The sequence below is a fragment of the Urocitellus parryii genome, chromosome 8 (genome assembly GCF_045843805.1).
Source record: "Urocitellus parryii isolate mUroPar1 chromosome 8, mUroPar1.hap1, whole genome shotgun sequence".
Classification (NCBI taxonomy): Eukaryota; Metazoa; Chordata; class Mammalia; order Rodentia; family Sciuridae; genus Urocitellus; species Urocitellus parryii.
Window position 1 is genome coordinate 25,911,952 of NC_135538.1, and position 21,855 is coordinate 25,933,806.

At 39.4% G+C, this 21,855-nt stretch overlaps 1 protein-coding gene across 7 annotated transcripts in view; it reads left to right on the forward strand.

Annotated features, from left to right (window-relative positions):
• Nucleotides 1–15,620: 15,620 nt before the first annotated feature.
• Reps1 (RALBP1 associated Eps domain containing 1) overlaps nucleotides 15,621–21,855 on the forward strand; it is a 76,750-nt gene continuing 70,515 nt past the window's right edge. For all 7 annotated transcript variants that reach the window (XM_026391887.2, XM_026391888.2, XM_026391890.2 and 4 more), the window contains exon 1: nucleotides 15,621–16,099. In XM_026391887.2, the coding sequence (XP_026247672.2) occupies nucleotides 15,947–16,099 (153 nt within the window). In that variant the 5' untranslated portion in view covers nucleotides 15,621–15,946. The remainder of the gene's footprint in view (nucleotides 16,100–21,855) is intronic.

Sequence of the window (21,855 nt, forward strand, 5' to 3'; positions counted from 1 at the left end):
CTAACGACTCAATATGGCCTGTGCCCAGTTCTCATCGCACTCTATCTCTCTGTAGCACCTGATATTGTTATCACTCCCCTCAGTCACGACCACCCCCAACAAGGAAAGTGGCCTAGGCACACACCACTGGCTGGAAATCTGGATTGCTGGAGATCAGGAAGAGGGTGACACTGGGAATGGATAAAAAAAAGAAGAAGCACAAGGCAGGGGACTCTGGGAAAGGGAGTGATATTGTAAGGCTCCTGAAGCAATTCAGATGTGAAATTCTGATCTGGAGGTTTCAGCACCTGGGGAGAAAAATTGTATGCTCAGCAGTACTAAATAAACATTTATGATACAAAACTCATCACTACCCTAGCCCTCACTAGTCTCTGGATCATATGTCCAGGACTGGAGATGAAGGAGAGGAACTAGAGTAGGAAGCCAATGTCCCCTGCCAGGGATAGTCATGGGCAGACCCTCATCATGAGTGCCTAGGACTCTTGGCAGGATTTTCGTAACTATTGCCAAGTTGATGGGATCCTTTCTGTTTGGAGGGGACTCTGAGAGAGGCTGAAATAGTGTGGCCTCATCTTCCTATAATATAGGTGGGAGAGGAGTGAGATAACCAGAACACTGAGAAAACAGGTACAGAAACACGGGGAAAGGCACAGAACTGTACACAAGCTCAAACCCCTTCCCGCTTCAAGGTATGGGACAAAGAGCTATGTCCATAGTCTCCCTTCACTATTTGTTCTCTAATTTCTTTTGCAGTCTGTTTCTGCCCTGAGGTCCTAAATAGAAGAAGTCCACAGGGGTTCTGAGCCCACCCCAGATCCTCTCTCAGAATCACTAAGGGAGAAGAGCTTGTTAGATATGCAGGATTTCAGATTTAGGAAAAGAGAGGCTGTGTTATATTGTGTTTGAGATGCTCTGCTCTGGTCCACCCTCCTCTTGACTGCCAGGTTAACTTTGCTTTTTGTATTGGGAATTGAACCCAGGGATGCTTTACCACTGAGCTGCATCCCCAGCCTTTATGTTTTATTTTGAGGCAGAGTCTTGCTAAGTTGCTGAGGCTGATCTCAAACTTGGGATCCTCCTGCCTCAGCCTCCCAAGTCAGTGGGATTACAAGTTTATGCCATTGCACGCATGCCAATTTAACTTTCTGAAACTACAGCTTTCATCAAGTTATACCCCACTGAAAAATTTCACAGTCCACTCATGTTCTATTAAATTAAGGATAAACTTTTCACTGTGCCTTAGAAAACCTTCACAACTTGGCCTCTGCTACCTTCCAGATTCCTTACCCTCCAATATTGTCTATGAGAACCAAATCTCCCTCAAACTGAACTTTCCATTCCATTCCTTCACCTGGTCCAGCGTCAGGTGAGAGGATGGGGTGGAGGTCAGCTTTGTTCTGTAAATGTTTATGTCATGCCTTCTTGCCTTGGCTCAGATGGTTCCCTCCACTTAATACCTCCTCCTCTGGCGCCATAACTTCGCCCACTGAAACGGAACATGGCATGTCCTGTTCCAAAGTCCCTTCAACTGCCCTCCCTCTGGGCTTGCTCTCTGCTCTCTCCTAAGCTTCGGCCTCCCTTCACACCTGCTGCCTGGCTGGCACTGTCCTCTACTCCCAGTCCTACTCCTCAGGAGCCAGAAACTCCAGTTCTTTTCTTTGTTATGCAGAGCAGTTTGGTTATAGCTCAAAATCCAAAGCCTCATTAATGTGCTCTGCCTCTGACCCTTGGACAGTTTGGAAGATCTGGTCAAGAGTAAATTGCTCCTGTTTTTCCTCTTCCTTCCTGCCTTTCCCTCTCCACACCACTAATCTCTATCAATGAAAATAAGCTTTAGAGCATCTTATTTTCTCAGTGATACAAGTTAGGACAACCCTCTTAAAAGTCAATATGGTCTGTTGATTGATTGATAGATTAGTACTGGTAATTGAACCCAGGGACACTTTACTGCTGAACTGCATTCCCAGTCTTTTTATTTTTATTTTTTTTATTTTGAGACAGGATCTTACCATGTTGCTGAGGCTGGCCCCAAATTTGCAGTCCTCTTACCTCTGCCTCCTAAGTCACTGGAATTATAAGCAGGTGCCACTGTGCCTGGCTCAATTATTTTAAATAAAACATTTATTTAAATTAGTATTGGAACTTGTACCATGTCATTTCTCCTTAGTAGACTATAAAATTCTTAATGGCAGACAGTATATTATTCATTTTGTATTCTTTGCAATACTTGGCATCAAGCCTGGTAGAGAGTGGGTGCTAAATATCTGTTTAGTTGAACGGACTCGAGGGTTGACTATCTAACCTCTTGACTCCTCCTCCAGGCTATGTCAAATGAAAGATCAGACATGTAAACCAATTATTTTAGCTATACTGAATATATTTTTTATAGTCACCAAAAAAGAGGTGATATTTAAAATTTTACATATAATTATCCCGATTGATATTTTATTTCTCTGCCTTTTTATTGTGAGATTAATATCTAGAATCGGTGCCCTTGCTGCCTCTGGATCATATTCAATTGAAATAATCTGCTGAAGTATGTAACAATTAGTTCAATATATTTTCAGTGGGTCAAAGTGGCAAGTACTCGCAACAAGGAAAGTTTCATTGATATTACAATTTACAAGATATGAATTTTAAATATTAATTTGCATGTAAAATTCATCATAACAGCTAGCTGCCTTTTAGCTATCAGTTATTAGTAAGTTCATAATATATATTTATTAACTCTTACAGAAGTTTCAGAAAAGGAGAAGATGGTTTGATATTTTATAAACATAAAATTTAAAGATCTATCTATGACAGTAAATTTTTAAAGTCTTTTTGGCAGTTGTTTTATTACATATTTAGTTAAAGGATGAAACCACAAAAATGTAGATTTCAATTTAAAAATTCAAACATTCTACAATTATGATGTTTCAATTAAGTCGTGTGTGTGTGTGTGTGTGTGTGTGTGTGTGTGTGTGTTTAATGGAAACATCCAGATGATTCTGGATGGGTTTCTCAGTAGTTAGGTAGGTTCAGGGTACTCCTCCAGGTATGAGACACATTAAGAAAAGCAGTTCTTATTAACCAAGCATACAGTAGAATGTCTTTTAAAATTGGCATTATTATACAGTAATAAATTCAACTGTAACAAAAATTAGAGTAGCTATTCACCTAAGAACATCCACAATTTACAAATAGTATTGGTCTACATGCAACATCAGATTGGTTTTCAAAAGTGGCATTAATAATCACAGAATTAAAGACAAATAATGTGTATTATTTTAGAGGTGATCTAGTTCCCCGAACATTGATAGAATTCAAAGCTTATGAGAGCAAAGAAAGAATATGCATGGCTACCTTTTAATCAAGCAAAAATTTGATAATGAAATTTTATTTTGGAAGTTCAAACAACTATATTTATCAATGGTAATTACAGCCATTAAAATATTTATTAAGTGGGCTGGGGTTGTGACTCAGTGGTAGCACACTTGCCTGGAATGTGTGAGACACTGGGTTCAATTCTCAGCACTGCATATAAATAAATAAAATAAAGGTCTATCAACAACTAAAAAAAAATCTTTGAAAAAATATATTTATTAAGCAATTATTTATTAAGCACCTGCTATGAAATTCATAAGTCATTTTTTCCTCTAATAAGGGTTTTGGGTCTGATATGTAGTACCATTCACTCCATTGGGGAAATATCTACTCAATAATGCTTGACCTGAGATTGTGTTAGTCTCTTCTCAAATGCTCCCATTTCAAAACCTTAAGATGATTCAGAAGCTTTTGTTTGTAGATTATTAAACTATTGTTCTGTCTCCCCCAAGAGTAGAGAGCTTCTAATAGCTACCTAAGACCAGGCTTATTTTCAAACCAAGGGTAAAGAGGCCTTAAGTAGACATATGGTAGTCAGCCATTAGTGTGGTAAGATTTGAGATATCAAAACTTTCTACTAAGAATTCAGGCTGTCTTGCTATGGTTCAAAGCACCTACTTGCAATTTCATAGACAAAGAGTTGGAATTCTGACCACATCAGGAAGGCCCTTTTCTTTCTAGTGAGGTATCAGTGTGTTATCTTGTGATAATGATGGTTTTCAGTTACTGCTATTTGGCTTTTAATGACCATAAATGTATATTAAAGTATGCTTATGATTAATTATAAATGACTTTTAGTTATTGAGTAAGTATCATTGTGTATTTGTATCAGTTTTATTTTGGGCCCATGATTTTCCTATAAGCAACTGCCAAATGACATACCTAAAACACCGAAATTTGCTATATGATAATATGCTCCCCATCATATGCTCCCCAGCAGATCTATATTATTTAAATAACTTTCATCATACTAAGTTAAGTATAATAATTTATAGTGTCATTTTGTGATTTATAGATTATTGTTTAAGATGTGTTATTTGCATATGTCTTTATTCCTGTTATAAAATAAGTTAATGTTCCAAGTTTAGCAACTTACGGTAGTTTTTACTTATAAGTTTTTGTTATTAAAAAGCTCTTTTTTCTTTCTTTACTTTTTTTTTCCTGGCAAAAATGGGTCTTTACCCAACACTGATGGAAACATTAAAGCACACACCATGGATAGAATGGAAAAAATTCTAGCTCTACTGTGGGGAGCCATTCTCACACATGATCGGGTGCCTCCCGTTAAGGGTCTGAGGCACTTTGGCAAATGTCGAAGTTTTTCCCGGCCCTTTCCTGATGAGAGAGCCCATCCGTGTGGGGGTGTGCCTGACCACTGACCCCGGGGACCCAATCACTGACCCTGACCTTGGAGTGCAGTCCCCCCTCAACCTTCATTGGATGGAATTCTCCCCTGAATCTCTTGTTCCCTAATAAAAGGCTAGTCCCTGGTGTGCTCGCTCTCTCTCTCCTGCTAGCCCTGAGTAATCCTTGCTGCCCTGCTGGGCGGCTAGAGGAGCGAACCAGAGAGGGGAGCCGTCTCGGACCTAGCAATAGAAATAAGGTAACTGAGTCTTGTGTTTTTATTTCAATCTCGTCTAACTAACTTTATGCCTAGAACCTCATTAATGAAACCACTGCGCAGGCCGCGTGGTAGACTCTACCACTTAATGTATGTCTGTGGGCTCAATTTCTCTGACTCAGATCCTTCAAATATAAAATAAGAAAAATAATACCTTCTATATAGAATAAGTGTAAGTTTAAGTGTACTTAGTTCTTCAAAGCAATTATTGAATAAATAGTAAATGTTGTTATTCTGAACTATGTGATTAAATGATGGAGCTTTGTGTCTAGGCCTTGGGAGATACCCTGTCTAGGGTGATGCCAAGCAGACTCTTCTGGAATTGATGGGCAGGGTGGATGCATTGCAGCCTAGGTCCAAGAAAAAAAACCTGTGCCATACCCCTCAGGCTGACTTGCATTTTGTAGGTTCTGAGCAAGCCAAAAGAAATTGTCATGCTATCTCAGCAGGAACTTCTGATTTCTCAGGATGAGGTGATCCAATTTTCTGTTTTGGAATTAATCTGTAATTTAATCTTGTATGGGTAAAATAGTCCTCTGGGCCTTCTTTCCATCAACTGATGAGCATTTCAGGATTTTCAAGAGGGACCCTTTCAATCCATATCAGGTACTCAAAGGAACAGGTAAGGGTGTGTCTTATGCCCATAAGTTTGAACTCTCATTGCCAGAGCCTGTTTTTCACCTTGAGAGCAGAGTACATTCTGGGACTAGGGGTAAGGCTCAGTGGTAGAGTTCTTGCCTAGCACGTACAAGGCTCTGGATTCAATCCCCAGCCCGGGAATGGGGTAGGGAGATGGTTAATTCTTCCTCTGAAATTTCTAGAAAACTAGTATGGTTTAGAAAATGGATTCACATGGACTTGAGAAGAGGATCCTAGGGGTAGGGTTTGAGTAACTGGATAGAGCACAGTTGCATTGATAACGTAGACTTTGCCATAGGCTCAGGGTTTGACTATCTCCCTTCCCTTTGGTGAGAAGAGATGGGAATGTAGCTTGATCTGGGCACTTCCCAAGGGACAGGAGTTGAGCTAGGGCTTCATGTAGGGCAAGAGACACTGAGGCTGTAAGAGCAGGAAAAGTCAAAATTATGCAGGATAGCCAAGGTCCAAATGGCCAAAAGTATAAAGAGCACAAAATCTCAGGTTCTAAGTATCTAGTTCAAGTTCAGAGAAAATATAGAAAAGATAAGAAAAGGCAGAATATAAGAAGGGCAGAATCAAATGTGGTAGAAGGATCCAAAAAGGCTGAGGAAGGAATAGTGTTCCTGAAAATTTTTCTAGAATATCATATATTGGTTTCCTATAGGAACCGAAGAGGTGTTGGTGACCAGTGGTATGTGGGCAAGCACAGATTAAAGAATGGGAGGTAAAGCATCCCAATAATAGGGATATTAGTTATTTTCTCAGTCCAGGCTGGTTTTAAAGTTCTTTAGTTCAGCTAAAGAACTCTCTCCTCTTCTCATCTTCCACTGAGAGCAGTGCTCTTGTCCTTTTCTCTGAGAAGTGTGGCTATTCTGGGCCATTGCAATTGTGGAGAGGGTATGTCTTGGTATTCATATGGGGAGTAAGCCTGGCTGAGCTTTCTGCTGGACAGTCCATTGGGTGGAGGACATCTTGTACCAATTGTAGACAGGACGAATGGGTCCAGAGACAAAACATACCCTTCAAAGGTGGCCTCCAGAGACAAAACACACCTCTTCTAACTAGGCTGTACCTCTTTAAGTTTCCATCACCTCCCAATAATGCCTTCAACACATGAATCTCTGGGGGACATTCCAGATCCAAACTGTATCATTTGATCCTTGGCCCCCAAGGGCTCATGTCCATCTCACAATGAATCTTACATGGTAGGGGGAAGAGGGTGGATATGAAAATGATTCTCAATGAACAGATTAACTTTCAAAATGAGAGTTTATAAAGAGAGTTTAAATGTATTTTTAAGTGACAATTCATGAAAGTAGTTAAATTTATCTTCCATCTTAAAGCTTAATTATGTTCTGCTTTTAAAGTACAAAGGGCATAGTCAAAAAGATTGGTGATGTCAATTTGAAAATATCAATGCAAAGGACACATTTCTGAGAAAAAATATTCAACAAGCCAAAAAAAAATCTAAACAGGTCAATAACCTAGAAAGAAATTGATAAAACTGGCAAAATATCACCCAAAATTGTCAAATGATTTTATAGGCAAATAATTCCCCTTAAAAATAAAAAAAAAACAAGCCATCTAGTTAATTTGGAAAGTTAAACATAATCTTAATGAGGAAGTGGCACATGTTCAATGCCAACTGTTGTTGAACAGAAAGATGTAGGATTGACTGACAGGGAGAAACATAATCTAAAGGAAATCCCCTGGTTAGCTACTTTCATTTTTTTTTTTTTTTTTTTAGTTACAGTATAAATGGCTTAGAAATAGAAAGACCTTTTCTTTTCTTTTAAACTTTTCTTTTAAACTTATACTCTTGGAAACCTTGCCCTTCAGATAGTCCCTCTTCAAACCAAATCAGTCATGCTATAAGAAGTCCAAACACATGGAGAGGCCATGAGGTGCTCCAGGGGACTGTCCCAAATGAGCTTCCAGACAACAGCAATTGTCATCTGCTACTACCATGTGAGCGAGCCTTCAGATGACTGAATGTATAAAAAACTGTGCATCTTAACAACTTAACTGAGCCCTTCTCAAATCCCTAACCCACAGAATCCTGTTTTATGCTGTGAAATTTGGGGGTAATTTGTTATGCAGCAAAAGCTAACAAAACTTCCTGACTATATGAAATTCCTAATTCCAGGAAATAACTTCTTAAGTTCCTATATGGACCAGTGGAACTTCTAATGAAAGGATTAGTGGATGAAAGAGGCTGCCAAGTACAGAGACTTAATGATTGGAGGTTAAAGTCTACAAGTGATTTTATCAAACCAGCTTGATGCTTCAAAAACCGGGTTGGACCAGCTAACTCTGAGATCACTTCAACATGAGCCTGGGGATCAGGCTGAACCACCAACCTTATGGTGGAGCCAGAGGACAGCACAAGGACTCTCACTTGCATATTTGAGTCCCCTTTCTCCTCACAACAAAACCATATGAACTGATCTGTACCTCCCACTCTCACATACCCCATGACATCTGGGAGAAAGGTAGGGAAAAGAGGAAGAAATATGGAAGGCTGAAAATGCAAATGAAAGAAATTGATTTGCTCAAATGATTACACTTAAACAGAAAGATACTGATGGTAACTGCATTAGTCAGCTTTACATTCCTGTGACTGAACGACCTGAGAAGAAAAAATGAAAAGGAGGTAAAGTTCATTTCGGCTCATGGCTTCAGAGGTCTCCATTCATAGACAGCCACTCCATAGCTCTGGGCCCAAGGTAAAGCAGAACTTCATGGTGGAAGGGCATGGCAGAGGACATGGCAACAATGAAGCAGAGAGGGTGTGAGAGCTCTGTTCACCAGGGACAAAATATAAACCCCAAAGTCATATCCCCAATGACCTACTTCCTCTAGTCATACCCTACATGCCCACAATTACCACTCAGCTAATCCATCAGTGGATTAATCTACTGATTAGGTTACATTTTTATAATTGAATTGTTTTGCCTCTGAATGTTCTTGAATTGTGTTATACATGAGCTTTTGGGGGATACTACATATCCTAACTGATAAAATTAAATTCAACTCCCATACTGCAATACTGAGGAAGTTATATTCAGTGGTGAAAAAATTTAAAAACAAAATGTTTTATTCCACTACACTATGTACCTGTACCAAAATACGTCAGCTTTACATTCCTATGACTGAACAACCTGAGAAAATAATTATATATATTTTAAAAACACAAGTAGATTTTAAGAACTAAATGCTTGCTGGCCAGAATACTTGTTGATCATATTGCAAATTTGCTAGATATTATCAGATTTTTAAAAATTCAGTAGGTTTACAGAAATAGCAACAATTTAAAGACTTGAAGGAAATGGAATACAATACAAGCTGAAAATACAAGCTGTAAATAATTATTTATGTCTTAATAAAAGGTCTTCTTTCAGTTGTTTGAATTATTTGAACAAAGATGCAAGAGAAAGTATAAAGAATGCAGATTTTAAGTGACTGTGTTTGTCTTTCATAATAGCTGCCAGTTATTAAACCCCATTTAAACAACAACCTGTGGCATATATTATTTCTTTTTTTAATACTGATCAAATAAAACATCCCATTTTACAGTGGAAGACATTCAAGCCGAGAGAGGTTCAACTTGCCCTAGATTACTTGACTAATAATTGCCAGAAGTAGGCTTCAAACTTGCAAGTATATGACCTCAAACTTATTTCAACTTGCTGTCTTCCTATTGCTGTAGCCATTAAGATTTATGTTCAGTTTACTTTCTATATTTTCTAAGATTGCACAGAAACAACCTCTAAGCATCCTCAGAAATTGAAATATTGACAAGAGCAAAGCATGCCACAAGATTGAAATGGAAATAGACTTTACAAAGCAGACAACCTAAACAAAGAGTTATGGACTAGGGAAAAACATTTTGACGTTTTCCGTGAGGAATTCAGAATCTGAAAGCACACCAAATAGACAATATTTATTTACCAAGGAAACCTAGGGGGAAACTGCCTTGCAGAGTAGGTAAGTAATAAATATTTGTTGGTTTGATTTTTTTATTTGAAGGAAAAATTTTAAATTTTTTTGGTTAATCTCTCCTGAGAATTCTACTTCTATAAAGAGTTGATTTATTTTTGCTAAGCTAACAATTTGGTGAAGGTTTCTATGCCCTTCCTCCCAATTAATCTAATGCAAATATGAGAACTTAAATTTACATGACATTTTCCATCTCATTATTAATCCACAGATTTACAACTGCATTTTCAAAAAAGTAATAATTTTATTATTCTTTCCTATTTAGGCACTGAAAATGGATCCCATTGGCAATATAGCATAAGATTGCCTCTTGTGGTTTTTGGAGAATTTAGGTGTTTTTGTATGTTAACCTAATATTTCATTTATATGGATGACTTCAAAAGAGGAAAATAAATAAGATTCATATTAATTTTTTAAAAAAGGACAATTTTACATGTATAATCTGCATTTATGTGAACAAGATGTACTACAAAAGGTATTAGAAAAAATAAGCATACAACAATATCAAATAAATGGATGCATCATACATTATTGCATTTTGTTCCCTATTACTTTATATAGTAATATATGCAGTGTATCCATTTATTTGATATATCTGATTATTTAATGCACAGTGTCCATTTACTTGCTATTTATTGTGTGTCTATGTCTTTTTATTTTAAACAAATGACATCAAGAAGGATACTCACTGAAATGTTAATGAGGTTCCCTGCAAGTGGTAGGATTCCAGATAGTTTTTATTTTTTCTTTATTATTTTGAATTATTTTGAGTTTTTAAAATGAATGTGTGTATTTTTACAAAAATAATAGCTTTTCCAAAAACAAAAACAAGACAATTTGGTACCAAATAAGCAACTGTATTCCAAACTCTACCTCAGTCAAACAAGAAGCATACATTGAATAAAACTGTGCCCAATGCGTGGATACCATCCATGTTGCTTTCCCAACTCCAACTGTTTCTTCATGAATCCTGCAGATAGTTCAATAGCAGCTTGCACTCATGTCTTCCCAAAGCATCATTCTTAATTTTTGTAGAAACAAAAGCTGACTTTTTGTTTTCATAATTAATTTGTTTATATTCAGTCCAATTATAATAATTACATTAATAAGTCTAAGAGGTTGATAAGCACTAAGTAACTCTACTTATGAGAGCAGAAACGAGTGGGTGGCTTAGATCAGGTTCCCAGAAAACAGATACTGAGATGGAATCTTGGAGATGAGGAGTTCACTGATAATTGTTAGTAAAAACATCAGTAAAGGAGAAAAGAAAGCCCAGAATCGGGCAGAGGGAAAAATGTGATGCAGTAACAATGGAGGCCCCCATCAATACAAAGAAGGGTTCTAGAGCTGAGATGATTCTTTAAAGTTGTACCAAAACAATGCAAGGATCATAAGCTCCTCTGTCTACTGACTGGTCTTTGGATCTGGGCTGCCTCTGGGCCAGGAGTATAACTTGAGCAAGGCAACTTCCTTTTCCTAAGGACAATTGCTGGAGAGGAATTCAACAGTGAGCCTTTCAACACTCACAGAAGCTCATGGGATGGGAGTCTGAGGCCTGGAGATTGACAAGAGTTGTGCCCACAGTAACCACAATAGTCCAGGTTCACACTTGTTGGATCTACTTGCTTCATATAATGTAATTACCTTATATGGAGATGATTCCTCCAGGATTCTGATTGGTCTTATTTCCTGAAAACTTTATAAAAGGAAGGTTAGTGGAATGAATGATATCTGCCACCATCACAGCTAATCTCAAGGCCACATCTGTTACTCATAGTCTCCTCTCTATTTCTCAATCTAGATTCCTCTCACTGTCTCTCAACACCTTGGCCACTCCAGTGGCTGGTATCTTGTGGCAACCCAGACTCTCATTCTAAAATGGACTGGATCCTTGTTACCATATCCTTCCTACTATATCCTTTGTCCATCAAAATGAACAGAGGAGTGCTAAAGAAAAAGAATTATTCAACGACACTTGCTAAAGCATGATAAAGCTGACTATTCTGGAATATCATGATAGGTATAGGGACCAAGTGGAAATTTAAGGCTAAGGATCAGGGTAGGGGTCAGTGGATGTGCAAAAATTACTAAGAGGAAACTCAGTCTAAAGGGGAAATTCTGGCTGAACTGACATAACTAGATTCTTGCTGAAGATAGGCCAGATTGATTAGATGGTCAACTTGGAGATAATGGGGGATAATGGACCAGACCAGAGATACAGGATGACCAGATATTGAGGGAGACGGGATCTTACTAAACTGAGTTTTCAGGATTCTTTGTTAAAACTGGATTTTATAAAGAAGCACAGAGATGAGTCTATGAGAAGTTTCAGGAAACTGATTAAAGTTTGGCCAAGCAAAGAATCTTTATCAAAAGTACTAAGAAATGCTTCTGTGGATTTCTTAGGTGTAAAAATTACTGTTTCCTGCTTTGGTTATGAAACATAAGTGCTATTTCCTTCTGGGAAGTAAGTTCAATTACTCTTTAGTAGGTTGATTCTTTGGTTATCTACTAAACTTTTAACACAAGGAGCCCTAAGTGACTGGACAATACCTGTAACTGGATATTTACTGGTTGATAATAATTCACCTAATGGAAGCTTTGAGTCACCTTTGAGAACCAAAACCTTTAGACCCAGACACAGCCTGTCATTGCAAGGAGAAGAAGGGTAAAGGCAGAGGCCAGTGTTCCACTCTGGTTCATCGTCTCATACAGCCGACTTGCTGGGAACACAGCAGTATATCTGGTCACTTATTTGAGGTGCACACTGTGTCCTGGAATGTGGAGTCCTTTATTCACAGAATATCATGTGCAAGCTGACACATAGCTTCCCCTTCAAAAGACCATTTTATTATTCTCTTGGATTGGCAGCTTCTGGATGATGTGGCTTATGAGAGGTCCAGTAAATTAGGTCTCTTGTTCTGAAAGGATGTAGAGAGACTAGGCTGGTTATTTGAAGTTCAGATACTGGTGCTGGCTGAGGTCCTGTGATGAGAAAGTCGATATATGTCCAGAATAGATCTGGTTCCACTAAAGATAAACAACTTGTCAACAAGTGTTCAATTGATCTTCTTGAGGGATGATGCTGTATTGGGAACTCACCTTGGGTCTATCTGGAGGGAAGGTTAAACTTTTTTTGGTCTTGGTAACTGGAAACCCATGGTGAGGGACCCATGTATAGTTTTCTTTGCTGTCATCGTAGTCATTCAGTTCCTGAAGGCAATGTGCCACCACTGGGCTGGGTGGCTGAGTGATAGGCTGCCTGACATCAACTGACCATGTCATTTTGTTTACTTAGTCATTTTGTGCCTCCTCCATAGTGGGTACCTTCTGGGGGGTATGAACATGTAATACCAAGATATTCACACATCATGCCCCATTCAATAGGCTTGCCCAGGTGCTTCCCCCCAAGACTCCCTTCTTTCTTATTTTCTGAACTGTGTCCTTCCTGACTTCCCAGCTAAACTACACCCATGGACTTATTGTCTATTTTTATCTTCAGCCCACCTCTCTTACACAAAGACAATGACAAGGTACACTAACTGAAGCTCTCCTCAATGTTTCCATTCACTACTGTTTACGAGTTCCCCTGATTTAGGTTTAACCCAAAATTTAAATTTTTTTTAGTTTACCTTTATTTTATTTATTTACTTTTATGTGGTGCTGAGGATTGAAACCAGTGCCTCATACATGCTAGGCAAGCACTCTAACACTGAGCTACAACCCCAGCCCCGGTTTAACCCAAATTTTAACTATTCTTTTCTGCATAAGATACTCCTAAGTAAGTAAAGATACTAGTCATAGACTGTAGAAAATATTGATCATAGACTGTAGAAAATACTTATAAATTACATATCTGACTTATATAAAAATGAATAAAGAAATTTGAAAAGTCAACAGTAAGAAAATAACTCAAAACAAACATGGAAAAATTTTTAATAGATACTTCACCAAAGAGGATATTAGGATGGCAAGAAAGTACACCAAAAAAATCAATCAATGTCATTTGTCCTTAGAGAAACACAAATTTAAATCACAGAGAGATACCATTATGTACCTATGAGAACAACTCTAGAATGGATTCTTGATGATGTCAATACAAAACAAAACAAACACTGGGAATACAAGATGGTACAGGCATTTTGGAAAACAGGTTAGTGGTTTCTTATAAAGTTAAACAATAGATTTAATCATCAGCCCAACAATCTCACTCAGATATTTTATTAATGATCACCCTGAATTGGAAGCATCCCAAAAGTCCTTTGGTTAGTGAATAAGCAAACTGTAATCATCCACACAATACAAAACTACTCAGCAATTTAAAAATGAACCACTGATACAAATAAGTAATAGAATAATTTCAAAAGCATTTATATTCTTTGAGAATAATCCAGAGTTAGAAGACTAGGTACCACATGATTCCATTTATATGACAATTTGGAAGAGACTTTCAAAGCAGTGGTTGCCAGAGGCCCAGGATGGAGAGTAGGGGATTGGGGGAATGGAGTGATTCTGCCTCTTGATTTTTGCGGTGGTAGCATGACTAAATGCATTTTTCAATACTAACATAACTGAATACCAAAAATAATTAATTTCACTACATATAATTTATTTTTTAAAACTAGAGTTTTCCAGTTTTAAAACAGCTGATGCTTTTACTGGCAGTAATCCACTATTTGGTCTTACCTGAAAACCAGCATCTTTAAATCTGTTGCTATATAATATAGACCATCTGTTTTAAAATATCTTTCTTATGATGTCACTTTTAAATATTGGTATGTCTAGAAATATATTGGAAATAAATTAGACTTGACCTCAAAGGGCCTACATGCTTAATTGTATTTGTTTCCCTTCTTACTTGGAAATATAAATTTAAGTGACAGATAGAGAAAAAAGATCATTCCCTTGTAAACAGTTCAACCATCCACCCCCGCAGCCCACCCAGTATTCTGGGGGTGACACAGCTTCCATTCTTGCAAAGTTTCCATGTCTTTCTGAGCTCCTGTCCCCAAGGAGGAGTATGCATCTGTTTGGAGGGGCTCACACACCACTCCGAATGCTTTTTACCAGGCAGTGAAACCCAGGACCCCTCCTCCATCCTGGAAAGTGTTCTGCTCAAGGCCCACGCAGGTTTATAAAGGTAATGGTATAACTTTCCAGTACAGTAGTCCTAATGACCAGAATGGCTTTGTACAAAGAGCAAAATCTTGCCAGTTGCCACCCTCCCCCAGCTACTCGGCATATTTTGTTTTTCAGACTTGGATCAAGAGTAGGAACCGAATCTCTGCAGTGGTCTTCATATGAGGAAGTTTCCCTCATCTACGGATCCCTCATCCACGGGATGTTCATAATCCTTCAAAGCAGAGAATCATCCGCAGCAACTTCTGCTATCAGAAAGATACAAATAATAAACTGAATAACATTTCCTTCCCTTCCACTCAGATGTTTGTTAAATGCTTTGTGCCAGAAGCTTCGAAATATAAAAACTGCGACCCATATCTAAGTTCTCTAGCTCTAGCATGGTGATACCCCAGGTGTCCCCCTCCCAGGGATCTCATCCAACGGGCTCTGAGGCGGCTGGCGAGGCGGCTGGCCTTCCCGCCGCCGGGCTCCGGCCACCAGGGGGCGCTGCGGCCCGCTCTCTCGGGAGCGGCCGAGCCAGCCCGGTGGGTGTTTCTCTCTCCCTCTCGCGCTCTCTCCTCCCGGCCTCACATCCGGGTCTGGAACGCGGCCGCCGCTGTCAGTGTTGGTGCGGGCGCGTTGGGGCAGGGCCGGGGCTCTGTAAATGGCGGCGGAGGGAGGCGGAGCGGCGGCCACGCTCAGCCCAGAGCCCCCGAAACTTTAGACGCGAAGCCCCACAACTTTCCGGGAAGTGCTGCCGCTCCGGGGGCGTGGACGGAAGGGGAAGCCGAGGCGGGAAGTCTTGGGGAAGCGGCGGGGAGCGGGGAACCTCGAACCCGCGGCGGGGGCGGTGGCTGAGTCCGCCAGTGCCTCGCGCCGCCGCGGCCCCCGCCTCCTTCTCCGCGCTTCGCGGCTGCTGGAGCCGGGGCCGCGCGCGGTGCCTAGCCCGGGACTGCGCGGGGCCTCGCAGGCGGCGGCGCGCGGAGCCCAGCCGAGCCCCCTCCTCGCGACCTCCGGGCCCTGTTGCTTGGGCGCAGCCGGCTCGCCAGAGGCCGGGGCTGAGGCTCCGGGCGTCTGCGGGGACCGAGGAGGAGGCCGGGCCGCGCAGCCACGCGCAGACCCGCCGGCCCGGGGTCGTGGGGCCGGGTACCGGGTGTTGCATGCGGGGCGGGGCAGGGCGGCCGCGAGCCGGAGGCGAAGATGGAAGGCTTAACGCTGAGCGATGCGGAGCAGAAATATTACTCGGATCTCTTCTCCTACTGCGACATTGAGAGCACCAAGAAGGTGGTAGTCAACGGGCGGGTGCTGGAGCTGTTCCGGGCCGCGCAGCTGCCCAACGACGTGGTCCTCCAGGTAACGCCGCGTCCCGGGTTTGGCTGGCCGCCGAGGGTAGCTTCCCCGCGGCTCGGGCCTCCAACCTCCTTCCTCCGGGAGTGGGAGTGGGCGCCGTTTCCAGAAGGGCTGGTGGTGAGCAGGTTTCCCCCAGCTTTCCAGCTGCGGGCAGGGGCCGCAGGTGCCCGGGTGGCCGCGACTTGCGCTGCGGCCGAGGGGGAGGGGTCGTTCCTAATTAGAAGAAACTCCTGCTATGGAGGTAATGGTCTGAGGAGCCCTGACCCCTCATCCCTTGACTGCTCCTGAATCTTTGTTTTCCAAGCACTGGAAGAACACTTACCATGAAGAATCTTGGGTAGTTAATGTGTTTGAATCTTAGATTCTGGTACATGCATAGCTCTTCGGTTCCTGCGGGGTAGGTTACCAATATAGGCGAAATGTTATTTTAATTCTTGAATTAACCCTGACGACCTCATAACGTGATTTTTGTAGATTTAAGAAGATAAAAAGCAGTTTTTAAAAGGAGACAATTCTTAGGGAAATTAAGAAATTCGAACTTTCAGCTAATTGTTTACAAGTAGATTTAAAAAAAAAAAACTTTTAAGTATTCATAGAACGTGTGGCTGATGTAAACTGGACAGTGTTTTCCAGTGGACATTGGATTATATTTGTTGAAATTTGTGGATTTAGGTTGGGAGGTAAGTATTCAGTAGCTTGAAGTGGAATGTGCATGCTTGCTTCAGTCTGTAGCCTTGGAGGTAAGCAGGGTAAGTTAAGGCTTCTTTACCGTATCTGTTTTTAAAGCAGGAGGCTTCCTAGAAGTTCTTATCTAGTGTATGTGGTGAACATCAATGTTACTGTTTAATGATTCATAGCTGCTAGTAAGAGTCTCACTACACGTCTAGAACACGTTTTAAGCTTTCATTGATCCAAACCAGTTTTTCAGATTTCCAAAACTGAAAGCCAGACACATAGGTGTAATACAGTGGACTGCAGTAGTCTTGAGGCCTGGGTCTTTGACTTCATCTCTTGTCAAGTAAAATTGTGACTTTGGGTCAGGCGCTTTCCCTCTGAGAGCGTGAGTACTGTATATTCATTTGTAGATAAAAGTCACTTATCTTCTAATAAAAATTATGTAAAATATAAAAATATCCACACATACACTTCTGATTTAGAAATTACCTGTGCCTTAACTAAATTTGATCATTTTGCATAATCTTGTATATTTTATATTGAATTTTTTAAAACCTGGGGAGAAAAAGTTGAGTTTGTTAGGTACCGTGAAGGACAGGTAGGAGGCCAAAATTCATGCTGTTGGAGAGACAAATGGTAAATATTTTAGTTGTCATTGGCTACATATAGTCTCTACTTTTTTCTTTTTTTGACTTTTAAAAATGTGAAAACCATTTTTAGCTCAGGAACATAACAAAACAGGGTTTGTAGTATGCTGACCCTGTTAAAGAATGGTGGTAGTGTGAATAACTGCACTGTCCCCATATAGATTTGAAGTAGGACTTAAAGAGGTCTGGTCAGAACATGCTGGCTAATGATTCTGCTCTTTTTATGGAACAAAACATACCTTCAGGTCAGTTAGGAACTAAAATCAGAAACCTCCTATGTTCTATTTTGGTTTATGTCTTTGGGGCAGGAAGAGTTGAAATAAACTGACTTTTCATCTTTTTAATGGTGCACAAGACTTGATGTTAAATATATTACTTAGGACAGACAAATTAGCATCAATTAACCTTTACTTGAAATATATTTATTATACTATATTAATTTATATATTAATAAATTAATAAATATATTTATTAATTATATTAATTAATCCAAATTATGTTTTGCTCAATTTTATTAACATTCAAAAATTAAGTTGTCATCTTTTTTATAAAGCATTAAATAGCTTTACTATTCAGGATCCAGTGACAAATCAGAAGCTATAGTAATTCCCTGAAGAAGGACTCTTGTGGTAATATATACATCTGATATATATGGTAATATATAAGCATCTGATTTGAAAAATTCAAAATGATCCAAAACTTTGAGGGCCAATATGATACTACAAGTGGAAAATTTCACACCCTAAAACTTTGTTTCATGCACAAAATTATTAAAAATATTGTATACAGCTATATTCAGGCTATGTGGATATGGTATATAAGAAACAAATGAATTTAGTTTTAGACTTGGATCCCGTCCCCAAGATATTATGTATACGTAAATATTCCAAAATCTGAAAAATAATGAAATCTAGAACATTTCTGGTCCTAGTCATTGCAGATAAAGGAAGGATACTAACCCTGTACTAAATATCAATCTGGGCATTTTGAAGGAAATTTACTTAAGAGTTGGCCTAAGACATAAATGTGAGATAAAAAGAAAATATGAGCCCTATTTCTCTTAAGGGAATTGGGATTTTTCTGAAAACTTCTCCACTGCTTTCTAAATAAGAGTTATTTGGGGCAACTCACATACTACAGTGAATACTCAGCAGGACTAGCGAGGAATAAGAAGCTCTTGAGGATCTTGTAAATTGTGGAAATAGTCACGTGTAACATAAAGTAAACATGGAGGAGGTATGACCAGAAAGGGTTTCTTGATTTAATTCAGGTGGGCTTTAAGTTGGTGTGAGGGAGAGGAATAGAATGAAAAGGGCTTCCAGGCAGAGAAAAAACATGACCAAAGGTGCACCATGGTCCTTTTCAAGGACTAGTAGATAGGCAAGTTTTCAGGATAACGGAACTTAGAGGCCATTTTACGAAAGACTGAGAAACAGGCAGGAGACTTCATATGTATTTTAGTAGGCATTGGAGACCTATTGAAAGTTTTTGAGGGTGAGGAAGGAGGCTTTTTGAGAGGTCTGGAAGGATGGTAGATAATGGCAACCAAAGGAGAGTAACAGCAGTATAATAGAAAAGGAGAAACTGGTTGAAGAGCTGCTGGATAGTCATTATATGAAGTGCCTTGTGGGAATAATGTTTAATTTTTAGGCCAGATTATCAACACCGTGTGGGGAGCTTTGAACTAATTGTGAGCAAAGGTAGTAGATTTAGGAGAAAAGAGTGAACAGGGGTACTTTAAGAGGCCTTTGTCAGTGCCATGGTAGTTAGAGGAAAGCAACTGGACGGTGACTAATGTGTGGGCTGATTTTGTATCAGATATGAAGTAATGAGGAGTTGGGCCAGTGGCACTCAGACATGGAGTGAGGGGGTCATAGAGATTGATTTTTGCCCCCAGTCAAAGTGGGGCATTTGGCAATGTCTAGAGACATTTTCGGTTGTCATAACTGTAGAGGGGAAGGCCGAGTTCTACTACTGGCATGTAGTTAGTATAGATCATAAGTTCTACTAAATATCCTGCAAGGCACAGGATAGCACCCCACAACAAGAATTATTTTCTCCAAATGTCGGTATTGCTGACACTGAGAAATCCTGACCTGGATTCTGGTGGTAGCAGTGGAACAGAAAATGAGGATAGAGATACAATAGTGATTATGAAGATGAACTTGATAGGTCTGGGTTGCCTGGCATTATTTAGGTGGGAGAAGAATGGGACAAGAATTATACAGTGTTGGGTACCACTCACAACTAGAAAAGGGCAAGAGGAAGGCCTAACTTTTTAAAAGAGATAATGGTGATGTCAGGCATTTTGAGGTGTTGGTGCAAATCTACAGAGATAGTTAGAAGGGGGATTTGTCTATGATGAATGTTAGTTCTTACAGTGAAGTTCACATTTGGGGCGTCTTCCTCTGTCTTCCTCATGTAATTGTTGGGGGTAGGGGCTAGACAGTGTCTCACACAGTGGGCATGCACACACACATCAGGGCCTTGATTGATCCAGTAGTTTTTAGTATTGTTAATAAGCATCATGAGAGAGGGCTGAGTCATCTGGAGGAATGAGTGTAGAGAACAAAGAACATAGAACCAGAGCTGACAGAGGAAGGAGCCGGCATTTATTGGGTAACTAGAGAGTCCATTTACCAAGCAAATCATTTTCATTCTAGAACTCATTTGATCCTTGGCACCAACCCTATGAAGTGGGTATTCTGGTTTATTAACCAGAAACTTGATAGGCAGAGAAGTTAAATAACTTATTTATAAGTAGTGAGTATTTCTCTCTTACCATCATTCATTGTCAACTTCTAGCTCTATCTTCCCTTCACTGTTAATGTGATTCGGGGGCAAGGTAGGGAATAAAATTCTGTTAGATTTTGATTTGCCCATACTGTTTATGAAGAGTAGGGATTTATTTGGTTTTGAGTTATATGTGAATTTCCTCTTTTGCATAGTAAAGAGTTTAATGTATGAAAATGTCTTGAAACACAACAACTTCAAAGGAAGAGGGAGATTCTTGTTATCTTGTACACACATAGAGACACAATTTTATATTATACCTGTCAGACATCTTAAGGTATGTTCATTACACTTGTTTTAAAATAACAGTGAAAAACCTATTTTGGATTAAAGGGTTGGATTTTGAAGACAATGTCAATAGACAAAATGAAGGAGTTAGCACTTTGTAAAATTGCTCCATGCCACAGAGCTGAATAAGGGGGAGAAAAATCTGGCTCATAGGATTTAATCATAAGGAATTTTAATGTGCACTGAACAAGAAAATATTTAATGTTGTGTTTTAAAACAACTTTTCAGAACGAATTTACTTTTTAAAGATTAGGAAAGGTATATTATTTGACATATTATCTGTTTTCTTAGCTTTCACTTAAAAAAAATCTCTATTCTCTATTTTGGGAAATATCTTGAAACTGCATACAGACTTTGAATACCTAATAGCTTGATAAAAGGTTCTAGTACTAACTGTTCTTTATTGAAGTTTGTAAGCAGTGTACTCTATTAATGAAGCTGAAACTCTTTAGATCATTTGTGTTGAGCAATATCTTGGTAACATTTGAATTTTGTGTATAAATTTAATGGGTGAAGGCAACAAAAACAAAATATAACCATTTTGTCTTTCCTGAAACTTGTTCAAGTTGGTTATAAGTTCTGTTCATTAGTGTTAGGTCTAAAAATAGGGAAGCACAGTTTCATTTATGCATTGAAAGTTATAAACTTATTAAAAATGTCAGATGTGTTACTTTGAAGTAGTGGATTTTTTAAATTTGTAATTCCCAAATCACTAAAATAATTGTAACAAACTTAAAAAATAAAATTATCTTAATCAGACATTTTCCTGTGTACGGCTGAAAAATGCTGTTTGAGAAAGAAGTCACAATTAATGTCTTTATGCACTGACATTTTTACTTTTAAATTTCTCTCTGTTTAGCTTCATATCGTGATAGTTTTAGTTCATATTTCCTCCCCCCATACCTCAATATCCCAGAGTTAGAGTTTTAGTATTTGGGGGAAATTATGCTGAGCATTTTGACAAAGCTACAAAAGAGCATAAGAAGTTGGTAAGAGGGCTGGGGATGTGGCTCGCCTGTAGCGCGCTCGCCTGGCATGCGTGCGGCCCGGGTTCGATCCTCAGCACCACATACCAACAAAGATGTTGTGTCCGCCGAGAACTAAAAAATAAATATTAAAAATTCTCTCTCTCTCTCTCTCTCTCTCTCACTCTTTCTTAAAAAAAAAAAAAGAAGTTGGTAAGAAACACTAAATAAACATGGGAGTCCTGGCTTTAGCTAGCTTTGTGGACCTTGAACAAATCACATAATGTCTTGAGTTTAGTTTTAGCACATGAAATGATTGGGTTGGATTATTGTGATTTCTGACTCAAATGAATGTCATTGTGTAGGGGTGGTTACTCTTTTCAGACACACC